General features: G+C 43.1%; 1 protein-coding gene across 2 annotated transcripts in view; it reads left to right on the top strand.

Moving 5' to 3' along the window:
- The window catches only part of ABCG1 (ATP binding cassette subfamily G member 1), an 83,085-nt gene that overhangs the window by 61,516 nt on the left and 8,740 nt on the right, over positions 1-12,829 (top strand). The window contains exons 7-14 of one of the 2 annotated variants that reach the window (XM_074995664.1): positions 755-878; positions 3,183-3,297; positions 4,341-4,489; positions 4,657-4,758; positions 6,399-6,567; positions 7,279-7,379; positions 8,317-8,475; positions 10,692-10,810. In XM_074995664.1, the coding sequence (XP_074851765.1) occupies positions 755-878; positions 3,183-3,297; positions 4,341-4,489; positions 4,657-4,758; positions 6,399-6,567; positions 7,279-7,379; positions 8,317-8,475; positions 10,692-10,810 (1,038 nt within the window). The remainder of the gene's footprint in view (positions 1-754; positions 879-3,182; positions 3,298-4,340; positions 4,490-4,656; positions 4,759-6,398; positions 6,568-7,278; positions 7,380-8,316; positions 8,476-10,691; positions 10,811-12,829) is intronic. The other variant, XM_074995673.1, reaches the window with a different exon arrangement.

Raw genomic sequence — 12,829 nt, 5'->3', positions numbered from 1 at the left:
TCTGGTGCATTTTACTTAAAATATTTGCATCAGGAAAAGTTGCAGTTTTTTAATATTAATTTTAAAGAGCTTGATTTGCCTCTGTGTTACTCAGTTTTACACTGTCGTAATACTGTAGGAAGCAACTGAGTTACACCTGCATAAAACTACAGAGCAATGCAGGCACAAGGAAATAATTTGTATAGGCTCACCAAGTAGAGTATCGGGTTACCTTTGTAATCTGACATGACATGGGACCATTAAAGGTGGTTAGGGAAACAGTATAAAGCGGGCAGACTGAAAGAAATCCTAGGGGATATCCCAGAAGAGAGAAAAAAATCTTCAGATTAAAATGCATAGCTTCCCTTTAAGTGAAGATAGCTAGTTACTTTAAATGGTTTTGATAACTGCATATTTTAGTGTAATACATTTGGGATCATTTTCTGCCCTCAGCTAGATACTCAAGACAGCCTTAAGTTAGTCAGACCACAGGTGTCTCTCGGAGAATAGAGTTTGGCCCTTAATTTGATGGATTTGGGAGCATCATTAATCAGAACCCACAAACATAGAATATGAAAACTGAGTAAGGTAGTGCTGAGAAACTTCCATATTAATTATGATGCATGGCTGGTAAAGGAAGAAGACTGGGTAGTGGGAAATAAGAGCACAGAAATGTTGTATGGTATAGGGAAATAAGATTATTTTGAACAGTTGGATATGAAACCACAGACCCAATAGATAACTTTTTTTTTTTTTTTTTTGCCTTTATTTACAGTGGCCTGGACAGTGCATCTTGTTTTCAGGTTGTCTCTCTCATGAAGGCGTTAGCGCAGGGTGGCAGGTCCATCATCTGCACTATTCATCAACCAAGTGCCAAACTGTTTGAGTTATTTGATCAGGTATCCTTCAAAAATTACTCTCTTTACATATTTGTTTGAACGTGTTCTATCTGTAATTTGTGAAAGCTGGGGATAATACAAAATCATGGGTCATGTCTAAAAATCAGTGGTAGGTTTGAACAATGATTTTCAATTTTAATTTTTCCCTTCCCATTTCTATTATAACATATATTAATAATATATAATTTAATTCATATTAATTTAATATATACTTTTTCCTTCCCAAATAGAACAAAATACACTTGGTATGGCTCAGGTCCTTCACTCAATTTTTTTAAGTAAAAGGAAAATGTACAGGTTTTATTTAAATGATTGTGTTATCCAAAAATACATTTACTTTTATGAAATTAATTTTATATTTTCGATTTCTTGGATTTCTTAGATTTTAATTACCCCTTTTCCTGGGTAAGTTTCTAGTAGTAAATTGAAATATTTTTTCTTCATCCTTATAAACTCTTATCATTTGCTTTGCTTAAACAAAAAAGGGTTACATTCAGTTTAGTTTCCAATAACATTTTTTTTTCTGGTTTTCAAACCTTAAGCATTGATTTAGCTGTGCCAAAACAGAGCGCTACTCCAAATTTTTCTTTCTCTCTGTTTTGCAAGGTTTATAGAGAAGCAATCCTATTCCAAGTTCAGCCTATTTCTGGCTTACCTGGGTTTAGTCTCTTTCAACACTTGCTCAATTATGTTAATTTTGAGAACTGTACATGATATGGTGATTTTGTCTCTCTTCTGTTTGGTGTTATAAGAAGCGATCTCATTCTAGGCACATTCTGTGTTCTTGGGGCAACCAAAACCTCATGTTTCTTTTAGTTTACGATAAAAGAGGAATTTGTATACCACATTTGGCTTCTGTGTTCTTTCGAAAATGGGCCTGATTTTTCGAAAGGAGTGTGCACAAATGTGTTCTTTCAATCCGAAATCAAAAAAACTTAGTTCTTCCTCTGGAAAACTTGTAGAGACATGCTCTTTTTCCCAAAGAGCAGTCCTCATGGAGCCAGATTTTTCAATCTTTGGCCTGTTTTTCAAAAGAGCAAGGGCCGTGTGGATGTGTTCTGTCAAAAGAGCAGATTAATCTTTCAATCCGCCTTTTCTTTTTCTGTGTGGATGCACACTTTCAAAATTTTTTTTTCAGAAGAGATCATCTGGAAGAACTTCTTTCGAAAGATCACTGTAGTGTAGACATGGCGTTTCTGTTTAGGAGGAGTCCTTGATCAAACAGATAAACTTTCTAGAATACATAGCAGATTATATTCTATTAAAAGAATCTGGGTGGTAAATTTTAGAAGTCATGATTGTCACACTTATGAATTTCAGGTCCTTTCCTGTCATTTATGTATGTGTTATAGTAAATGAGAATTAGGGTGCATCTACATTTATCGGTAGACTGATCTTCCCACATCCAATCTTCCAGCATTTGATTTTGTGTGTCTGATATAGATGTTGCAAAATTGACCTCTCTGGTGTCAGCCATCAACCCCTGTAACTCCACACCATTGCTACTGGAAATTAACTTTCTACCCTAGTGTAGTTCTAGTCTTAGTATGAGTGTGTTACTGTTAAGGGCTGTAAAGTCTCATCACAGTTACTCTGGTGTAACTTCAGAAAAGTCCATTAATTTTTGATGGAGTTACTTGAGATTGCCTCTTTTTTGGTTCATATGAAAATAATAAAACAAAAATGAAGTCTGTTGGAAATCTTTGTTCAAACTGATGGCAGGACATGGTCTGTTTGTGTGTAGATTAGATTGAAATTTACTGTAATCTTGTGCCATTTAAATTAGAGTTGTGAGAGCTTAGAGAAAACCCACTTTACATTAGTTGAATAAGCTCTTGAAGACTGCTGCTCTTTCAATGAATTTAGTCTTGGTAGATAAGACTAATGAAGCTATTTCTTACTGCTCTTTCTTCTTCTCCTTCTGTCCTCCCATTGCCCCTGGATTTGCCAGTCTCATCTTCAAACCAAAAACATGAATAATTTACGGGTATACAATGGCACAATCATGCCATTTCCAGCCTAGTTTGCAACCAATATATAAGGGGTGAATGATAATGTTTCTATATTAGTACAATGCAATCCAAGAGGGGGTTGTTCAATGGAGTTCAGCTCTTGAACATCTCTAATATTCTGCAGATTTTCCATGAATTATAGTTCCACGTTCAGTGTTGAGAAGACTCTTCACTCCATTGTTTTCTACCAAATGAGGCAACCAGTAATTGACTACGCCATGTGCTGTTATTCAGGAAACAGGTATGCATGTTCAAAGGTTCTGATGGCTTCTCACTTTCTCTCATTTTTCAGCTGTATGTTTTAAGTCAAGGACAATGTATCTACCGTGGGAAGGTGTTGAACCTTGTCCCTTACTTGAGAGATTTGGGTTTAAACTGCCCAACCTACCACAATCCAGCAGATTTTGGTAAGGAAAATTGCATAGCTTTTCCACTTTGCTTATTTTGCTTTTTATTTTTTCTTTTGAATGGAATAGGAGTAGTGATGGTTTTTACTGGCTTTTTTGTTCCCATATTTTCACCATGTCAGTGTAGAATGAGTCCCCTGGTTTTGGTAGATCATTTGAATGCCATCTGGTGGTGGTACTGATTAGAGACTTTTTCTGATTGGAATGCAAACTACAGCATGGCAGATGAAAGACAGAATGTGTGTCAGCTATAAACTTCCAAGTCCTGTCTACAATACAGCGATCTTTTGAAAGATGATCTTCTGGAAGATCTCGTCCGAAAAAACTTGTTTTGAAAGAGCACGTCCACAAGCAAGAAAGTAGATCGAAAGATCGATCTGCTCTTTCGATAGAGAGCATCTTTTGAAGGAATGGGCCAGGGATCGAAAAACCCAGTGCCATGAAGACTCCTCATTTGGGGGGGAAAGAAAAGGCCTGGGGACCATCCACAGACTTTTTTTTGAAAGAAGCTTTTGAAAGGAGGTGCTCATCCTGATCCGGGAGCAGAAGAGGGTGTCTTGAAGAAGAGCCACATTCTTTCAATTTCAGATAGAAAGAGCGCTTTTTGTGTGTGGACGCTCTGCGTGTTCTTTCAAAACAGACCTGATTTTCTGAAAACTTGATAGTGTAGGTATGGCACCAGGGTTTTACTGAAACGCCACAGCCTGTGTGACAACAGTACTTCACTATTCCATAATAACAGCTAAATATTTCAAAGCAGAAGAAGTGACCATAAGAAACAGGTCTGCAATCATATAATGGGTATTAGAACAGACACATATTCACTATATTTCCTTTAAAATGTTTTATTTAACAAGTATTAGCAGCAGAAAAAAATAGGCTTTTTACATACAGATACTATGCATTTCAGGCTTGCTTCTGTTTCCATTGAAATCTCGGCAAAAGCTCTCGTTGACTTCAGGGTTGCACCATTGAGGCCCCAATAAGCTTGTAACTCATGCCTGGTGTAGAATGAGTTAATCTCCTCTAATTGCTCTCTGCAGTGATGGAGGTTGCCTCTGGTGAATACGGGGACCAGAACAGTCGGCTGGTAAGAGCTGCATGTGAGGGAATATGCAGCACAGACTTCAAGAGAGATACCAGTGGTGAGAATGAATTGAACCCCTTCTTATGGCACAGACCCTCGGAAGAGGTAACTCCATGCAAAGCGCTGAAAGGGAGGGAGGTTGAGAGAAACACTCTAAATCTTAATTAAGTAGAGGAGAGCAGCGTATGCTCTGCAGCATAGAGCAGGGAATTGTTCGTGAAAAGTCAATAAGAATTTGCAAGGAAGTTAGTTTGTGTTGTCCCTCCCTTCAGGATTCTTCCTCTACAGAAGGCTGTCACAGCTTCTCCGCCAGCTGCCTCACCCAGTTCTGCATCCTCTTTAAAAGAACTTTTCTCACCATCATGAGAGATTCGGTAAGACTGCATTTTACTCTGGTAGCCAAGGGCACTTTTTGATGATGATGATGCAATGTCCTGAAATAAGGTCCTGCATCCACCTTGTGTGCCTGCCGATTGGCACAGAACTGTAAAACTGAGGCTGTGTGTTGAGTTTCAGTATTTGTAGTACCAGAGTGGGGAACCACAAGTTTTTTCACTGCTGTCTATAGAAGAGAAATATCTGAAAAATCCTATCCAGGTCTTGATTCTCTGCTACTCTATATCTCATGAAGTCATTAAACCAATGCAAAGTGAATGCAAAATTGCATTGTTGTAAATGATTCCATAAACTGTGAGGCACTGGAGAAGTAGGCCGTTGTTAATTGCAGTGTCATAAAGGGAGGATTGGGCTAAATTGGCCTTTTTTCAAATGTAGGTGGCCACTGAGGGAGATGAGGTCACAGTGTGTTTGTGTGTATGTTTGGGTCTATGGAACCTGCACGGCCGGAGGGAAACTCTGAGACAATTCTCAGGTCACTCAGCTTGAGTTCCTTTTATGGCTCGAAAGGACTATGCTGGATTAGGTGTTTCACCACCCTTTGAAATGGTGCAGACTGTATTTCCACATGTGCCAGCCCCAGGACATTGCCCCCCACTGGTCAAACTTCCCAATAGTTCATTAAGGTAAATTAAAATCTTTAGTTAAGACACTGCAGTTACTCTTAAGCTGCGTCTACACGAGCAAGTTCCTTCGAAAGATTTTTCAAAAGAAGGGGGCTCTTTCGAAGGATCCCACGGCGTGTCTATACACCAAAAGCACTCTTTCGAAAGTAAATCAAATGTGGTGCTCCCCTTTGAAATCGCTCTTCCTTTCCCGTTCCCCGGTGGCAACTTCGAAGTGCCGGCTCACGTGTTGCCGCGGCTCACCCGCCCGTACTTCGAAGTGCCTCGGCAACTTCAAAGTCCCTTTACTTTGCATTTGAAGGAGTAAAGGGACTTTGAAGTTGCCGAGGCACTTCGAAGTACCGGCGGGTGAGCTGCAGCAACATGTGAGCCGGCACTTCGAAGTTTAACACTTTGAAGTTGCTGCGGGGGAGAATTAGCTTAATGAAGTGCTGCCTATGCAGTGCAGCACTTCATCAATAACCTCCCGACACCCTACTTACCATCCTCCCGAGGAAGTAGGGAGGTTGTGTAGACAGGCCCGGAGTTAGGGAGGCTACCAAGATCTAATCAATGTCAGATACATTTTTTTTATTAATATAAAATTAAAATACCTCGCGTGATTCTTTCAATGCCTTTTCTGTTATGATTCAGCTACGTTTTAGGCAGAGAAAAGGTCCCACATCTCTTGAGGAAGTATGCCAGTGGCTACCCTGAGATTGCCAGACACTATTCTGGGACATCCTCATTTACAGCCTTTTGCCTGGAGAGCAAAAGACTGTTTTCCGTTGGTCCTTATGCCTGACTGGCAGGCATTCATCTAGGAATTCCATTCATCTAGCACTGTTTATCTGAAGCCCAATTCATCAGCAGAAAGTTCCCATTTCTAAGTAGTTACTTTTAGGATATAATTTGAGATTTTGTACAGGCTGTATTACTTTATTTCTACGGGTGGTGCAGCAGCTTTTGATCCATACATGGTGATCAGAAACACTACTTTTCCTTGCTCGTAGGTCCTTACGCATTTGCGGATCACATCACACATTGGCATTGGACTTCTCATAGGCTTGTTGTATTTAGGGATTGGAAATGAAGCTAAGAAAGTCTTAAGCAACTCTGGCTTCCTCTTCTTTTCCATGTTGTTCCTTATGTTTGCTGCTCTCATGCCAACTGTCCTTACATGTGAGTACTGTATTTTCTATTTAAAAAAAAAAAAAAAAATCGCTTTTGCAATTAAATGAAGCAAGCAGTGTTCTGAATGGGCTTATTTCAAGTCAATCCTTTTGACTTCATTCTTAATTAAAATTTAGTCTAATACTTTACACTCCTTCAGCTCAAGGACTAATTGCACCGGATAGAGAGAAATTTCCAGCTCTGATCTGGAATTTGCCATGTTCCGAGGACGCCAGTGATGTGACCCTGGGTCACATGCATACAGTGTGTCTGCCTCGGGACTGGGTGACACCTCCAAGCTTTTTAATTTGTCATTCTTTAACTACAGGGTTGTCACCATAAATAAATGAGGGGCTTGCAAAGCCTACAAGATTTTATATTGTAGGCTGTCAGCTTAGATTTCCACAAGACAATAAGAGAAGACTTGTCACTTTGAACAAAATAGTTTTTGTTTCTCAAAGCTTCTGAAGGGTAGAGCCACATCATCTGAGCAGCCTGCCAGCTGTGTGGACAATGAACTGCTCTCCAGACTTGCCTCTTGTGCCTCAAGAGATATGGTTCATCATGTTGCTGGTCTGACAGTTGTTTTGGAATTCCAGACACACTGCTGGATTGCACTCAAGCATGTCAGATTTACAGACATGTAGGGTATTGTTATGTACAATAACGTCACGCCCTAACAGTGTAAATAACCAGCTTACTCATTTTTATGCTATCTAGTTCCCCTTGAGATGGGAGTATTCCTCAGAGAACATCTGAACTACTGGTACAGTCTGAAGGCCTACTACCTAGCTAAAACCATGGCTGATGTCCCTTTTCAGGTATATACTGTAGAATAAACCACAGAGCGTTTTTATTGTATCCACTTGGAAATGAAGTAGATGTTAGCATTTCATCAATATTTTAATCTCATTTGGATACCAGCATGTTTGAAAACTGTGCCTGTGTCTTAGTGTGTGAGTTTCTTGGCTTCAGTCAAAAACCCCCGTAGGAATAATAGGCAGGACAGAAATCAAGATAACTTTTAACCTGAGTTGTCCTAAATAAAGTAAAGACAGCAACTTTTCATTTGTTTTTGTACTTAGCGGCTACAAGGGGCTGGTAGCAAGCAGCCATTGTTTTTTGAGCCTGGGGTGGTATGCAGGAGATGAGGGCTACATGAGAGGCTTTTCCTGGCAAAACCAGGCTTTTGTCCGGAAAACCACGGAGCGTCTACACACACAATGCGCTTTGTTGACAGTTTGACAAAATCTGGCACATCCGCTAGCAATGTCATACCTCTCCCCATTCAGGTATAACATCTCTCTTGACAGTATTCTGTTGACAAAACAGCCATGTAGAGACTCTGGGGGCCCTTTTGCTGACAGACAGGGCTTCAGGTTCTCTGGACAGCCCCATTTGTAGAGTTTCCGGTCAGCTGTTCTGTTGAGAGAGGGCTGGGTAGTCTGGCTGCTCTGTGTCGACAGAACAGATTGCTCTTTAGATCTGCTTTTGTGTGTAGATGTAATCTGTCAACAGAAGTTTTGCCGGGAAACCTCTTCCAACAGTGATGTCTGTCAACAGAGGTGTCTTGTGTAGATGTAGCTGATATGTCTAACAAGATGTGGAGGTTGTGATATCTCTCCTTTTGAGTACAGCATTGAGAGATGGATTAAGTAGGATATAATATTTCCTAGGTATTTACATTGCTTACAGCAATTCTGAACCACTTTTGATGTGACTCTATAATGTAGTGACTACAGCTGTATCTTTCTTCAGATTATGTTTCCTGTAGCTTATTGCAGCATTGTGTATTGGATGACTTCACAGCCATCAGATGCGCTTCGATTTGTCCTGTTTGCCGCCCTGGGGACAATGACATCACTGGTGGCTCAGTCATTGGGTCTTCTGATAGGTGCAGCTTCCACATCACTTCAGGTACTCTCATTTTTGTTTTGTGATCCCACCAGAACTTTGTCCTCTGGGAACAGCTACTTATGCCTTCTTGCCAGAGGAGTTGCTGTTGTAAGTTACCAGACCTCTCTTGTACGTCTTATTGAATTTCAAGTCACCTGCAAATAAACCACAAAGAGGTTCTCTCACCACTTTTTGGTATCTTTACAGCTGTTTGAGAATTAATAACTAACGGTGAAAAATCAGTGGTGTTACAGCATTTGAAAGAATGAGCCTCCCTAAGCACGTCGGTACAGTTGCCAGATTACTCATCTTTTTCAAATGGATGTTCTACCTCACTCATCCACAAGTGCACTATGTCCTATAAGTAGCAGAACTGATGTGATTATGTAGCACAAAGGGGAGTAGAGCACCTTGGGGACCTGTAGCTGTGCTCGCTAGTGGCATCCAAATACCAACAGAAGTGTGCCGGAGGCAAGGCAGAGTCACCGCTGAACAGATCTGGAACCCAAGCCCTCTGCATAGAGAGGGTGAAGCACTGTCAACAGGACTACTGCCTAGAAGTGGGGCTTGTTGCAGGGAGTTACACTGCTGTGCCTCTTTGGTAGCATGGCAGGGTGACACAGGACAGAGGATTTGTGCCTTAGAGCAGGGGGGTGCAAACTGGGGTGGCACGTGAAATTGCAAAAGAGGGACGTGCAGCACAATTGGCTGTCCCCCCAGGGGCCCTCCGGTGTCTCCCCGCAGCCTCTGGCTCCACTGCCCTGTGCAGGGCTGCTTGCCTCCCTGCCCCATGTCTCAGCCATTTCACCTGCGTCTCCCAGCCTGAGCACACTTGGAGGCACTTTTGGCAGAGGCAACTGGGGCAGGGTAAGAGAAGTGAGGGGACAGCCCCTTGTGGCTGCTTCCTGGAGAAAGTCTGGGCGCTTTTTTCTTTTCTTTTCTTTCCTTTTTTTTTTTTTTTTTAAAGTGCAATTATGTTGATCTTTTGCTTAACTTTAAAGGGCTGCCCAGGAGGGCTGGAGTGCATGTGCGTGGTGGAGGGACTCCCTGAAACAGCAGGAAGCTGTTGGGATTATTTCGCCCCGGCCTCAAGCTGGAGAATGGGTGGGATGGGCTCTTGAAATAGCATGAGTTTTTTCTGTTTTAAGATCTCCCTGGGAGGGCTGGGGAAAGCGGTAGGGCAGGCTCTTCAAACAGCAAAGATCTAGTGTTCAGAGAAATCAGCTCCTACTCCACTCTGTCAGTGGTGATAGCCTCAGATGTCTCTTGTCTTATGCTTGGTTGTCATTTCTGTCAGTCACTCTACTGCCAGGGAGCCCCTACTGGGGCAGCTGCCTTGTTCCCTGGCATCCCAAGACTCGGGGACCTAGCTCCTGCTGCAGGGAAGCTCCTCCATGGGCAGCTGCTCCATTCCCCAGTGCAGCAGCCCCTGTTCTCAGCAACCCGGCCCTCCCCATCAGGAGGTGCAGTGCTCTCATCGTCGGTGCATCACCGAGGAGCCCTGACATGGGAGAGCACCTCCTGCATCCCCAGAGACCAATGTCGTATATTTGCCATAGGGCAATGTGGTCACACTCTGGAGTTCCTTTCTCACAGGGTCCCAGTTTCCCTCTACTGCTTCTCTGGGGTGTCCATAATGTCCACCCTTAGGTTTAACCCATTTCTCCAGCTCAACGCTAACTTCCACATACCGAGACCTGGAATCCCTACCAAGGACATTTCCCATAATGCCGGGTTGCAGCCCTCTCACACATGGGGGTGTATCCACCTGGTCCAGATGAGAGGATCCAAGTCACAGCACTACTATTATGGGGCTCCCCTGAGGCCCCTTCCACTTAGTGCCCAAAGAACTCAGTTGAACTCCAGTCTTGTCATTTAGGTTTCTTTATTTGTCAACATTTACACAGGTAATCACAAAAAACAAGCATTCCTGGAGCATCTTAAACACTAACAAAATTATTTATTTGGTAATGAGGCTCCACCAGCCTCCTTGGCTCTTTCTGGCCCTGCTGCCATTGCCAAGGGAGCCTGGTGCATCACTTCTGGGCTGTGGGTCCCTGGCTAATTTCAGGGATGAAAAGAGGGGCCCAAGGTAAAAAGTTTGCTCACTCCTGGCCTTAGAGAGTATTTGCTGAAGTGAAAACCGCCTTTCCCAGCAGCATTAAAGAAATTAGTAGCACCCCTTAATATTTCTTTGGCTGTCTGAGAAGGCATCATTTGTTTCATCCTTTTTCCAGGTGGCAACATTTGTGGGTCCAGTTACAGCCATTCCAGTTCTCCTTTTCTCAGGGTTCTTTGTCAGCTTTGACACTATTCCAGCGTACCTCCAATGGATGTCCTACATCTCATATGTCAGGTACCGTGTGGGAAGCCAGTGGTCTTTTAACCTTGAATGTTTTCTTTTAGTGTCGAGGTTGTTATATCTTCAGCACATTCTTTTAGGATTTAATGCGAAGTACTTCCAACTTTCCAGCAGGAAATACATGTAAAAGAACAAAGTATGTATAACAAGGAATAAGTAAGAAGCATCTTAGTACAGGTTCAGCATCCCTGGTTTGGCACCCTGGAGACATGAGCCATCCCACATCAGGTGTTTTTGCTGGACCAGAGGAGGTCAGTTTTGAGACTCCGCTGGTATTCCAGCTCCTGAACTCCCCTCCCCAGTGTTGCCCGTGGCTCCCCGACTCCCCCTGCCTCCCTGGATGCCAGCTCCAGCCACCTCTCCCCAGTCAAGGTTTCTCCAGGCTGCAGCTTCTTGCCCAGCCCCATCCGAGGCCCAGGCTGTGCCATCCTGCTCGGCCCTGGTAATGAGCTGCAGCAAGCCACCACTTCCTGGCCTGGGCTGCTGGCTTCCCAGCCCTGGGCAGAGGGTATCTCACTGCTGCTCCCAGGCCCAGGCTCACTGGCTGCTGCTGGCCCCCCTTGCCACCATTCCAGCTGTAGCCACCCTGGGCTCCTGATGCTGGTCTAACTGGCCGCCGCCGCCTCCTCCTCCTCCCAGCCCCAGGACTCTCCAGTCCTGAAAGATCCATGGCCTGTACAGACCACAGATATTGTTGGATGAGAGAGAGAGCTGGATATGGGAGTTCTAATCTGTATAGTTTATCTGTAATATATTATAGTTATATGTTATCTGTGCTGATTTTATGCCATGCTCGGTTGCACTAAATTCAGTGGGAGTGCACACAACATGTAAGTCTGCAGAGTGGTTAGACTTCAGGTTGAACCTCTCTAGTTGAGCACCTTTGAGACCTGACAGGTGCTGAACCAGAAAGTTGCTGATCCACAGGAGGTCAATATATTCGAGCAGCATCACCAACACTTCCACTGCTTAGTGGGCTCTTAAGAGACCATTTATGGGGTAAATTACAGCTAGATAACAGCACAGAACACTGAACCAGGACTGGTGGCTGTAACCAAACTTCATGGGACCACAGGAAACTTGGCCACACTCATGATAAATGGACATCTGTCTGTCTTAAAATCATGCTGGATTATGGATGTTGTGGGACCAGAGTGTGCCAGACTAGAGAATTTTGACCAGTAGTTACTTTGACAGACGAAAGTCAGGACAAAGTGTCGATAACAAGACTGATGAGACTGCCAGCATTTCACTTTGGAGGCTTAGTTAGCATTTTACTGTGCCTCTCACAGCGTATCTCACTGACTGTTCAAACAGATCTTCTGAATAAAGTCCTGTTTCTCCAGTTTACTCACTACTATTCCTGCTGTAGGCATCCAGTGGGTTTACTCCAGAAGAAGAGAGTCGGGAAGGTGACGTTGCAGGGTGACCTAAGGGAGCGTAGAAAATGCCTACTCAAACTTTTGTATATATTCCTAAGTCCATGTGATGTGGGAAAAATAGTTGCTTTCCCAGTTGTAGAACTCTAAAGACAACCCATGTCAAACTCTGTCCTTGTTTGCAAACTTATCAGACCAAGTTCAGTCCTTATATCCAGACACTTATTGGAACCCAGAAATCTGTGAGGAAGGGGATGGTAGCTGGAGTCCAAAGTCCTCGTGGAGGAGAAACAGTTTTCTTCCTAAAGTCCCAGGCCAACCCATGTGGAGCCCCACTGAAATCAGATGCTGGGATGTTGAAATTAGTCCCACAGAAGGATCCATGCTAGTATATCTGCTGCAGGATCAGGTCATAAATGAGACCAAATGCAGGTTAGACAGGGGAGTGTTGGGAAATTTCTTGGTGCAGGTGCACCATGAGAAATGTGCAGAGTACAGTAAGGATGACATGTTCCAGGTGTTTTTTTTGTTTTGTTTTTTTTTTTTTAAAGTAATGTTCTCCCTCAGGGAAAGTTGACAGTATTGATTTTTTGAATGCTCTGTTCAAGGCAAAATTCTGTTGCACCCTTGCAAA

Source organism: Carettochelys insculpta, chromosome 1 (genome assembly GCF_033958435.1).
Source record: "Carettochelys insculpta isolate YL-2023 chromosome 1, ASM3395843v1, whole genome shotgun sequence".
NCBI classification, from domain to species: domain Eukaryota; kingdom Metazoa; phylum Chordata; order Testudines; family Carettochelyidae; genus Carettochelys; species Carettochelys insculpta.
This window is presented reverse-complemented; position numbering and strand designations above follow the sequence as displayed.